A 12,845-nucleotide genomic window follows, 5' to 3' on the forward strand; every position below is an offset into this window, starting at 1 on the left:
AAAGCGGCACCGGAAATTGATAACATCCATGGCAATAGACATAGACAACAGGTGCAGCAGTAGGCCATTTGGCCCCTCGAGCCAGCACCGCCTTTTAATGTGATCATGGCTGATTATCCACAATCAGTACCCCATTCCTGCCTTCTCCCCATACCCTTGACTCTGTTATATTTAAGAGCTCTGTCTAGCTCTCTGTTGAAAACATCGAGAGAGCCAGCCTCCACCACCCTCTGAGTCAGAGAATTCCACAGACTCAAAACTCTCTGTATGAAAAAGTTTTTCCTCATCTCCATTCCAAATGGCTTACCCCTTATTAACATAGAAACATAGAAAATAGTTGCAGGAGTAGGCTATTCGGCCCTTCGAGCCAGCACCGCCATTCAATATGATCATGGCTGATCATCCAACTCAGTATCCTGTACCTGCCTTCTCTCCATACCCCCTGATCCCTTTAGCCACAAGGGCCACATCTAACTCCCTCTTAAACATTGCCAATGAACTGGCCTCAACTACCTTCTGTGGCAGAGAATTCCAGAGATTCACCACTCTGTGAAAAATGTTTTCCTCATCTCGGTCCTAAAAGATTTCCCCCTTATCCTTAAACTGTGACCCCTTGTTCTGGACTTCCCCAACATCGGGAACAATCTTCCTGCATCTAGCCTGTCCAACCCCTTATTCTTAAACTGTGTCCACTGGTTCTGGACTCCCCCAACATCGGGAACATATTTCATGCCTTTAGCGTGTCCAAACCATTAATAATCTTATAGGTTTGAATAAGATTCCCTCTCATCCTAAATTCCAGAGTATACAAGCCAGACACTCCATTCTATCAACATATGACAGTCCCGCCATCCCGGGAATTAACCTTGTGAACCTGCGCTGCAAGGACCTCTTTGTTCCTATACTCAACTCCTCTTGATATGAAGGCCAACATGCCATTAGCTTTCTTCACAGCCTGCTGTACCTGCATGCTTACTTTTATTGACATGAACAAGGACCCCCCAGATCCTGTTGTACATCCCCTTTTCCCAACTTGACGCCGTTTTAGCCACCAAAGTGGATAACCTCACATTTATCCACATTAAACTGCATCTGCCCACTCACCCAATCTGTCCAAATCACTCCCTATCCTCGTGTCACCAGTTCACCCTGTCCAACCGCTTTGTGTCTCTGGCAAATTTGCTAATTTTTGCTTTTACTCCCTCCATCTAAATCCTTAATGGTTCATATTTAAATAGCCGCAGTCCCAGCACAGCGCCTTGCTGTTACCCCACTCGTCACTGCCTACCGTTCTTGAAAGGGAACCCCTCAATCCCTACTCTTGGTTTTCCCTGTCTGCCAACCAATTTTCTATCCCTGCCTGTTACCCTTACCCCAATATCGTGTGCTCTCATTTTGCCCACTAATCTCCTATGTGGGACCTTATCAAATGCTTTCTGAAAGTCCAGGTACACTACATCACTGACTCTCCCTTGTCCATTTTCCTAGTTACATCCTCAAAAAATTCCAGAAGATTAGTCAAGCATGATTTCCCCATCGTAAATCCATGCTGACTCGGACTAATCCTGCAACTCTTATCCAATTGTGCCGCTATTTCATCTTTTATATTTGATTCTGGCATCTTCCTCACCACCGATGTCAGGCTAACTGGTCTATAATTCCCTGTTTTCTCTCTCCCGCCCTCCTTAAAATAAGGGATAACATTAGCTCCCCTCCAATCCACAGGAACTTATCCTGAATCTACAGAACATTGGAAAATAAGTCTACAATTTCAAGAGCCACTTCCTTAAGTACCCTGGGATGCAGACCATCAGGCCCTGGGATGTAGACCATCAGGATTTATCTCCCTTCAGTCTACCCAACACCATTTCCAGTCTAATGTGAATTTCCTTCAGTTCCTCCGTCAACCTAGATCCTCTCACCACTAGTACATCAGGGAGATTGTTTGTGCCCGGGCATCACCAAGCCAGCTATCCGCCGTACGACTCAAGCGGATCTCGGGTCTGATCTACGAGGAGACCCGCGGGGTGTTGAAGGATTTCCTGGAGAATGTGATCAGGGACGCGGTCACCTACACCGAGCACGCCAAGCGCAAGACGGTCACTGCCATGGATGTGGTGTACGCTCTGAAACGACAGGGCCGTACTCTCTATGGGTTCAGCGGCTAAATAACTACCCCCTTTATTCCAACACAAAACAAAGGCTCTTCTGAGAGCCGCCCACAGCCTCACAGAGGGAGCAGTGACCACGAGATGTGACTAATTATAATTTGTTAAAGGTTAAATGGGGCCAATGAGATTTTCAACTAATTATATTTCATCCTGCAACATATGTTCCTGTAAATGAACATTTTGTTACATTGGTGATCGGTTGTACTGTTGCGGAGTGGTGTCTAAATTCATGTCAAAAAAATTCATCCGACATTTTTGGAGACTATAGGGGGGTTGCACGTAAGGTCACCGGGTCATAGGGCTTGACGCTAAATCCAACTGGAAGACATCCGTCACTTCCGGTATATGTTATTAATGCTAGAAACGCGTACTTTCCTATCTGTTAAAAAACGCCAAAATGTTGAATTTTTGCGCTGAAAAAAATTGTGGGAGTCGGGGTAAGTGTGAGAGACATGTACCCAACTTTAGAATTCCAAACGTGAAACGAAATGAAGGTATAGAGAAGCGAGAACTGAAGGGACTACAGCAGCTAAACTGCTTGGTAAACATTGAAAATATTGGGAATTATCACGTTTGCTCACTGCATTTCATCAAGTAAGGCAGTATTTGTGTTTTTTTTTTATTCCTTTGGTATCTAAAAATTCTCAGAAGTGATAAATCTGGCTGTAAAATTTTCTTCAGATGCGTTTTTTTTGTATGTAAAACCCCACTTGGGAACAATGTGCGATTTAAAAAAATTACAGCCAGATTTATCACTTCTGAAACTTTTTAGATGCCAAAGGAATCAAGAAAAAACACAAATAATGCCTTAGTTGATGAAATGCAGTGAGCAAACGGCCAATGTTCGCCAAGCACTCTGGCTGTTGTTGTCCCTTCAGCTCTCGCTTCTATCTACTGTAATTTCTCCTCACTTTTGGAATTGTGAAGTAGGCTAAATGTCTCACACGCTTATCCCGATTTCCATAATTATTTACAGCGCAAAAATTGACAATTTCAGCGGGTTTTAACGGGCCCGCTACGCTGGAAACAATGGTAAGTGCCTACCTGCAGTTCATCGCGTGTAATCCATTTGGAGTAGTGTAGCAACAGTAAGGGTCATGGGTCGTGACCCGACTGCCGTGAAACCTCCCTATACAAATTGTTCAATACAGTCTATACATTTCTCAAACTTGTCCCCCACCCGTGCCACTCATGTGGCCCCCTGGCGTGGGATACCTTCCCTTATTTTGAGAGGTGTCTCCACCATATCGTGCCCCCCATGTCCAGCAGCGGAAGGACCCTAGACTGTGGACCTCCCCCACAGAGCCTTGGCGTTGGCTGCATCGAGCTTCAGTGAGTCCCTCAGCACGTACACCTTCAGTCTGCAGCGGGCAAGTCGGCAACATTCCCTGACGGACATCTCGCTCTGCTGGGTGGTGAACAACAGCGTCTTTCACCGAGTTGATGACCTTCCAGCAGCACTCGATGTCAGTCTCTGAATGTATCCCTGGGAACAGTCCGTAAATCCCAGAGTCCTCTGTGACGGAGCTGTTCGGGGATAAAGGGCACAAAGAATGAGGAAATCCTCCTGTACTTGCCCTTCTTGTAACTTCTGGAGGAATGCGATGGGACGCTTACCATTGGTGGCGCAGCGCTACTTCTGATTTGGAATATGAACTAGGCCAATCGTACAGCTGCCTCTTTCTCCAATGACCAGACACCAACAGCGTCTCTGGATACATTCAGGAGAGAGCTGGATAGAGCTATTAAAGATAGCGGAGTCATGGGGATATGGGGAGAAGGCAGGAACGGAGTACTGATTGGGGATGATCAGCCATGATCACATTGAATGGCGGTGCTGGCTCGAAAAGGCCAATGGCCTTCTCTTGCATCTATTGTCACGAGTCAAGAGAGTTTTATTGTCATGTGTCCCAGATAGGGCAATGAAATTCTTGCTTGCTGCAGCACAACAGAATATGTCAACATAATACTGAAAATAACAGTCCCCAAAATAAGTGAAATTTGAAAAGCCCGCACAAAAAGAAAATATATTTTCAACAATACCTTAGACTTTAAAAAAAAATAACGACACATCTGTGTGTGATAATGTATCCCGCATCCCCAGTTATTCTATGTTGAACTACCTACAATACACATCCAGTGTGAATTAGTTCCAAGGTGAGAGATTCCTAGGAATGCGTTCTTACTATTTTAAACCGCTCACCTGAACTTGTTAGAGATCGCTCATTGCATAAAGCTCAATAGTCTAATGACTCTCGGAGCCGTCGCAGCAATGTGTACTCTTAACGTGTGTTTCTCGGATAGAAAACCGGACTCACTCGTTCAAAACAACAGACTGCAGTCACTAAAAGTCAGTCACTTCACAATTAAAACAGCAGCAGCAACAACGCACAGGCATCTTGTTTAAATTAATTCAATCTGAAGGGATGGATCACTGAGAGAAGTGTATGAAGATTGAGACAAACTAACGGGGAAGTTGGGTGAAGCTTCGGTTTCAATGCAGTGGGCAAGAATGCAGAGCGCCGTCTTGGATTATACCGTGGTTTGGACGGCTAATTTGATCAAATTAAACAGAATGAGAACTATCGCCTGCGAATGAAATATCGAACCAGTTGCATCAATGCGGTGTCCAAATATCAACACAACACTTTCAGTGAGACCGTGCGTGAGCAGAGCCATTAGGATTTCCGTTAGCAGCGTTAGCGCTGTGTGGGTCGTTACTTGGAGTTGGAGTATGTGGTCGCCGCCTTTGTCCCTCCAACCGGCCTCATCATTATGGAGATGGTGTAACTCAGTGTCTGTGGAAGGACTGATCAGCGACTGAGGGGCGCGCGTGGAAAGTGCGTAATAAAGGCGTTTGTTGTCCTTGAACCCGGAGCGCGTGAGAAAAGGGGGCGCAGAGCGAACAGGGGCTGGTCGTGTACACACCATTATGAGCCGTGTTGGCATTTACATCGAAACCAGTTACACTTGAATGACTGAAGTCAGACTCCACTCAGCAGCAGTCTCTGCGGCATCAATTTAGATAAAACCCCGCAGAAAGAAGAGAACATTGATGTAAAAGGACATTAGAAAGCCCCAGCTCTTTCTTCTGCCGGATTAGTGGCTCTTAAAAGAGCCGTTTGTTGTTGGTGGAGAGGTGGAGTTTAGGCGCGCTCCCCGCGGATGCGGCGGGCCAGCTGGATGTCTTTGGGCATGATGGTGACTCGCTTGGCGTGGATTGCGCACAGGTTGGTGTCCTCAAAGAGCCCCACCAGGTAAGCCTCGCTGGCCTCCTGCAGGGCCATGACTGCCGAGCTCTGGAAGCGCAGGTCTGTCTTGAAGTCCTGAGCGATCTCCCGCACCAGGCGCTGGAAGGGCAGTTTGCGGATGAGCAACTCGGTGGATTTCTGGTAGCGCCGGATCTCCCTCAGAGCCACGGTGCCGGGCCTGTAGCGATGAGGCTTCTTCACTCCGCCCGTAGCTGGAGCGCTCTTCCGCGCCGCTTTGGTAGCCAGCTGTTTGCGAGGAGCTTTCCCTCCGGTCGATTTACGCGCTGTCTGCTTGGTCCGGGCCATTCTCCTTCAACAGTGGGAGCACAGTGTGAAATACAGGGACTGAATAACGGAGCCGGCTCTGGGACCCGCTTTTGTAGCGTTGGTGAAGGGCCGGCCCACAGCCTCTGAATGGATGGAGCAGAGATGTCACTCACGGTGTCCCATCCCTGCGAGTGGCTGCAGGTTTATCAGCACCAGGCGGCTGTTTCAGAAGGTCTGAGGCCGGGGGGGGGGGGGGGGGGATACAGAGATTTGTGACCGGCGGGTGGGGTGGGGGCGCTATAAGATCTTTGGTGACAAGCTGACTGTTGCTGTCTTCTTTTATACGCAGCGCCCCGACCTGCCGGGGAAATGCAGAGAAAGAGGAAGGAGGGGAAAAGGCAGAATCAGAGTGACAGACAGAAGGAGGGACGTCTCTCATCTTCCAGCTCCGCCCCCGGTATTTTGCAACAGGAAGACGCCCCACAGACCGAGATGTTGCCGATGACATTGCACTACTAGCAGAGTCCAGACCAAAGATCCGAATCTCATAAAGAAAGTGAATCAATGTTTCTACTTCTAAGATTGGGGAAATCCAGAATGCCAACAAATACGTGATTTAACTTCTACAGGTTTACAGTGGAGAACATAGTGACTGGTTGTTTCATGGCGAACGTACCCCCGGTCACGTGACCGTCCCGACCAATGACGAGGGTTGTGAATACACAGCTTCACCACTAGGTGCCGCTACAAAGTGATGTCATCTGGGAAATTCAGGGAAGTGAACAATGAAGATGGACACAAAATGCCAAAGTAACTCAGTGGGACAGGCAGCATTTCTGGATAGAGGAATGGGTGATGATTCAGGTCGAGATACTTCTTCAGACTGGGAATCAGGAGAGAGGGAGACACAGAGATAAAGAAGGGTAAGATGTGAGATGCAGTTCAAGAAAGAAGTGCATGCAGTTGTAGAATAGATCATTGTTAGCTAGGAAAAGGTGACAACGAAGTAAACAGAGATGATAGATCATGTACTGGCAGTCTGAAGAAGACTGATGAAGTCATGTACTTCATTAGTCTGAAGAAGGGTCTCGACCCGAGACGTCGCCCATTACTTCTCTCCATAGATGCTGCCTCACCCGCTGAATTTCTCCAGCATTTTTGATATACATTAGGCATTTGGTTAGATTCAGATCAAAGGTTTTATGGAAAATTTGGGAGATGACAACCTGGAGTGAACCGAAGATTGTCTGATAGAGAATGAACATACGGTAAATTGATCCTTGTCTGGTTGGCCACTGACATTAGTGGTGTGTCACAGCAATCAGGGACTGGGCCCAAACTTCTTACAAGTAATGTCACTAACTCCTCTGAAGACTGAATATTTGGTTACTGAACATTGATGATGCAAAGAGAAGTTGTAAAGTACATCGTGAAGGGGACTTAAGGATACAATGGAGTGTATCTAGGTTAGGTAAGTGGGCAGAGGTCTGGCATATTTTATCCTCGATGCATCAACATACCTATGGAGTAAAGTACACAGTTCCATGAAAGTTGCATTGGGTAGATAGGCTGGTGAAGAAGGTCTGTGGCATGCTTCCCTTCCGAGGTTAGGGCAGGAATATAAGTAATGGTATGTTATATTGCAACTTCACTTAACACTGGTTCATCCACATCTGCAGTATTGTGTACCGTTCTAGTCACCACACTATGGGAAGAATGTGGTTGGGTTGGAGTGAGTGCAGAGGTGATTCACCAGCATCTTGCCTGGACTGGAGACATTCAGTTGTGAGAAAACATTTCAGATTCTTGTTTTGTTTTCCCTGCAGTGAAGGAGATTGATTATTAAACAGATGAAAGTATATAGGGCTGTAATATCCACTGATAGATGAGATCATCAAAATTTATTCCCCCTTCCATGTGTATTAAAAACAAGAGAGCAGACTTGTGTTTTGATGGTTGACACTTGAATCATGTTGCCAGAGGAGATGGTGGAATCAGGTGCCATCACCGTGTTTGAGGCAATTAGACAGTTAAATAGGAAGGTCCTATAGGCCACAGTCCTAAAGAAGGCAGATGGGATTAATATAGATGAGGAAAAGAGATGGACATGGACATGGAGGGCAAAGTTCCCCTTTATGGGCTGCAGCCTTCTGTCGCTCTGAATGTAGAAATGTCCTTGTTGGGAAAAACAGAAGCACGTTTGGACAGCTAGATCGTTAGGAAATGGCCAAGGGTACACAAATGCGACTCGCTCAGGTAGTCCCTTGGTCAGCATGAACGTTGGGATGAAAGGCCTATTTCCACACTGACTAACAATGATTCCATAATATGCTGCCTGACCCACTGAATCTTTTTATGGTTTTCTATTTTTAGTTCAGATTTCTGGATTTTGCATTTCGTTTTTTTATTTTCAGAGTGTTATGAATTGGTCTGTGGGGAGGGAGCAGGGAATATTATAGTCATGGAATGATACATTGTGGAAACAGGCCCTTTGGCCCAATTCGCCGACACCGGCCAAAAATGTCCCAGCTACAGTAGTCCCACTTGCCTGCGCTTGGTCCATATCCCTCCAAAGCTGTCCTATCCATGTATCTGTCTAACTGTTTCTTAAATGAAGGGATAGTCCCAATCTCAACTACCTACTCTAGCAGCTTTCTCCATACATACACTGTGTGAAAAAAATTACCTCTTGGATTCCCATTAAATATCTTCCCCTTCACCTTGAACCCACGTCCTCTGGTCCTCGATTCCCGTACTCTGGGCGAAAGACTCTGTACATCTACCCGATCTATTCCTCTCATGATTTTGTATAGCGCTATAGGATTTCCTCTCATCCTCCTGCGATCCATGGAATAGAGGCCCAGCCCACCCAACCGCTCCCTAAAGCTCACACCCTCTAGTCCGGGCAACATCCTCGTAAATCTTTTCTGAACCCTTTCAAGCTTGACATTATCTTTCCAATAACATGGTGCCCAGAACTGAACACAATACTCTTATTGCAGTCTCACCTACGTCTTATACAACTGCAAAATGACCACCCAACTCCATACTTTGACTGATGAAGGCCAGAGTGCAAAAAGCCTTTTTGACCACTTTATCTACCTGCCACTCGACCTTCAAGGAATCATGCACCTGTACTCCTAGAACACTCTGCACTACAACACCACCCAGAGGCCTACCGTTTACTGTGTAGGTCCTGCCCTTGTTCGACTTCCCAAAATGCAACACCTCACAATTCTCTGTATTAAATTCCATCCATCATTCCTGGCCAATCGATCCAGATCCTGTTGCAATCGTTCACAACCATCTTCACTAACTTCGAAACCAATAACTTTTGTATCATCAGCAAACTTGCTAATCTTGCCGTGTATGTTCTCATCCAAATCCTTGACATAGATGACAAACAACAACGGGCCCAGCACCATATTCTGAGGTACATCACTCGCCACAGGCAACCAGTCTGAGAAGCAACCTTCCACTATTACCCTCTGCTTCCTCCCAATGAGCCAATTTGCTATCCATTCAGCTATCTCTCCTTGGATCACATGCGATCTAACCTTCCAGAGCAACCTATTATATGGAACCTTGTCGAACGTCTTACTGACGTCCATGTACACAACATCTACTGCTCTGCCCTCATCAAACTTTTTGGTCATGTCTTCAAAAATTTCAATCAGATTTGAGAGACATAACCTCCCAGGTACAAACCATGCCTACTATCCCTAACCAGCCCCTGCCCATCCAAATGGCTGTATATCCTATCCCTCAGAATACTCTCCAGTAACTAAGCAACTACAGATGTTCAGCTCACCGGCCTATAGTTCCCAGCATTTTCCCTGCAGCCTTTTCTTGAAAAGAGACACAATATTTTTCCACACTCCGGTCTTACGGCACCTGTCCTGTATTGAAGGACGACTCATAAATTTCAACCAGGGCTCCAGTAATTTCCTCTCTAGTTTCCCTCAATGTCCTCGGATAGATCAGATCAGGCCCTGGAGATTTGCCTACCTTCAAATACGACAGTATCTTCGGTACTTCTTCGACAGTAACCCTGACTGTTCTAGACATTTCCAGTGCCTGCTCCAATTTCCTCCGTCCTACTGTCTTTCTCCTCGGTAAATACAGAGAAGAAATACTCTTTTAGGACCTTGCCCATTTCCTGTGGTTCCACACAGAGGTGACCACTTTTATTCCCAACGTCTCACTCTCCCTCTAGTTGCCCTTTCCCCCCTTATGTATTGATAAAATATTTTGGGATTGTCCTTAATGCTAACCACCAGAGCCATCTCCTGGCCCCTTTTTGCATTTCTGATTTATTTTTTTAGTTTACTCCTTAGTTCCCAAAACTCCTCCAGGGATCCACTTGATCCCAGCTGCCTATACCTGTACCATGCATCCTTCGTGTTTTTTACTAACGTCTCAATTTCCCTCGTCAGCCAAGCTTCGTTACACTTGTCTGCTTTGCCCTTCACTCTAACGGGGACGTAAACATCCTGAGCTTACTTCAGTACACTTTTAAAAACATCCCACTTGGCCGATCTTCCTTTCCCCTCTAACAACCTGCTCCAGTCAACTTGAGCGAGACCTTCTCTCATACCCTCAAAGTTGGCCTTACCCCAGTTGAGCATTTTAATACTTGGACCCTCTCCATCCCTATCCATAACTATCTTATACATAATCTAACTGTGGTCACTGGTCCCAACAGGTTACTTCACACACACTTCATTAACTTGCCCTTCCCAGTTTTCCCTATTTCCCAATACTAGATCCAGCGTTGCCCTCCCACAATAGCCAATAGTTGCAGGACTAGGCCATTCGGTCCTTTGAGCCACCACATTGACTGTGATCATGGCTGATCATCCACAATCAGTACCCCTTCCCTGCTTTCTCCCCATATCCCTTGACTCCGCTATCTTTAAGAGTTCTATCTCACTCTCTCTTGAAAGCATCCAGAGAATTGGCCTCCACTGCCTTCTGAGGTAGAGAATTACAGATTCACAACTCTCTGGCTGAAAAGGTTTTTCCTCATCTCTGTTTTAAATGGCCTACCCCTTATTTTTAAACTGTGGCCCCTGATTCTGGACTCCACCAATATCGGGAACATGTTTCCTGCCTCTAGCGTGTACAATTCCTTAATAACCTGATAGGTTTCAATAAGATACCCTCTCATCCTTCTGAATTCCAGTGTATACAAACCCAGTCCTTCCATTCGTTCAACATATGACAGTCCCGCCATCCCGGGAATTTACCTCGTGAACCTACGCTGCTCTCCCAAGAATGTCCTTCCTCAAATTTGGGGACCAAAACTGCACCAATACTCCAGGTGTGGTCTCACTAGGGCCCTGTACAACTGTAGAAGGACCTCTTTGCTCCCATACTCACCCCCTCTTGTTATGAATTCCAGGTGAATCAATCAAGAATCAATCAATTAGCTTTCTTCACTGCCTGCTGTACCTGCATGCTTACTTTCAGTGACTGCTGAATAAGGACACCCAGATCTCGGTGTACTTCCCCTTTTCCTAACTTGAGATAATTCAGATAATAACCTGCCTTCGTGGGGTTCTTGCCACCAAAGTGGATAACCTCACATTTATCCACATTAAACTGCATCTGCCATGCATCCGCCCACTCACCCAACCTGCATCCTCCTCTCAGTTAACACTGCCACCCAGCTTTGTGTCATCTGCTAATTTGCTAATGTTACTTTTAATCCCTTCATCTACTAAATCATTAATGTATATTGTAAATAGCTGTGGTCCTGTTACTGCTATCCAAATGTGCCTCTATGTCATAATTTATAATTTACTCCAGCTTCTTCCCCACCATCGATGTCAGGTTAACTGGTCTATAATTCCCTGTTTTCTCTCTTCCTCCTTTCGTCAAAAGTGGGATAACATTAGCTACCCTCCAATCCACAGGAACTGATCCTGAATCTATAGAACATTTGAAAATGATCACCAATGCGTCCACGGTTTCCAGAGCCACTTACTTAAGTACCATGGGATGCAGACCATCAGGCCGTGGGGATTTATCAGCCTTCAGTACCATCAGTCCTGCCTAATAGTCCAGTCCCATAGTCAACACCATTTGCTGCCTAATGTGAATTTCCCTCATTTCGTCCATCACCCTGGGTCCTCTGGCCACCAGTACATCTGGGAGATTGTTTGTGTCTTCCTTAGTGAAGTACCATGTTCAACTCATCTGCCATTTCCCTGTTCTCCAGTATAAATTCACCTGTTTCTGTCTGCAAGGGACCCAGTTGTCTTAACTAATTCTTTCCTCCTCACATACCGAAAGAAGCTTTTACTATCCTCCTATATATTCCTGGCGAGCTTACCTTCGTGCCTCATCCTTTCTCCCCGTATTGCCTTTTTAGTTATCCTCTGTTGCTCTTTAAACATTACCCAATACTCTTGCTTCCCGCTCATCTTTGCTACATTGTACTTCTTCTCTTTTATATTTATACTGTCCTTGACTTACTTTGTCAGCCACGGTCACCTCATAGTCCCCTCAGAATCTTTCTTCCTCTCTGGAATGAACTGATCCTTCTGAATTGTTCCCAGAAATACCTGCCATCGTTGTTCCACTGTCATCCCTGCTAGGGTCTCTTTCCAGTCTACTTTGGCCAATTTGTCCCTCTTGCCTCCATGGCTCCCTTTGCTCAACTGTAATACTGACACTTCCGATTTTCCGTTCTCCCTCTCAAATTGTAGATTAAAACTTATCATATTACGGTCACTACCTCCTAATGGCTACTTTACCTTGTGTTCCCCAATCAAATCCGGTTCATTACACAACACTAAATCCAGAATTGCCTTCTCCCAGGTAGGCTCTAGTACAAGCTGCTCTAAGAATCCGTCTCGGAGGTACTCCACAAAATCCCTTTCTTGGAGTCCAGGACGAACCCGATTTTCCCAGTCTCCCTGCATGTTGAAATCACCCATAACCACCGTAGCATTACCTTTGCTCCATGCCAATTTTAACACTTGATTCAGCTTGCACCCTATATCCAGCTTACTGTTTGGGGGCCTGTAGATAACTCCCATCAGGGACTTTTTACCCTTACAATTCCTCAGTTATATCCATACTGATTCTACATCTCCTGATTCTATGTCACCCCTCGCAAGCGACTGAATTTCATTCCTCACCAACAGAG

At 45.9% G+C, this 12,845-nt stretch overlaps 1 protein-coding gene across 1 annotated transcript; it reads right to left on the reverse strand.

Annotated features, from left to right (window-relative positions):
* Window positions 1-5,265: 5,265 nt before the first annotated feature.
* LOC116968527 (histone H3) lies at window positions 5,266-5,773 on the reverse strand. The gene has a single exon (XM_033015294.1). The coding sequence runs from the start codon at window positions 5,726-5,728 to the stop codon at window positions 5,318-5,320; it is 411 nt and encodes a 136-aa protein (XP_032871185.1). The 5' UTR covers window positions 5,729-5,773; the 3' UTR covers window positions 5,266-5,317.
* Window positions 5,774-12,845: the final 7,072 nt, after the last annotated feature.

Source organism: Amblyraja radiata, chromosome 45 (assembly GCF_010909765.2).
Source record: "Amblyraja radiata isolate CabotCenter1 chromosome 45, sAmbRad1.1.pri, whole genome shotgun sequence".
Classification (NCBI taxonomy): domain Eukaryota; kingdom Metazoa; phylum Chordata; class Chondrichthyes; order Rajiformes; family Rajidae; genus Amblyraja; species Amblyraja radiata.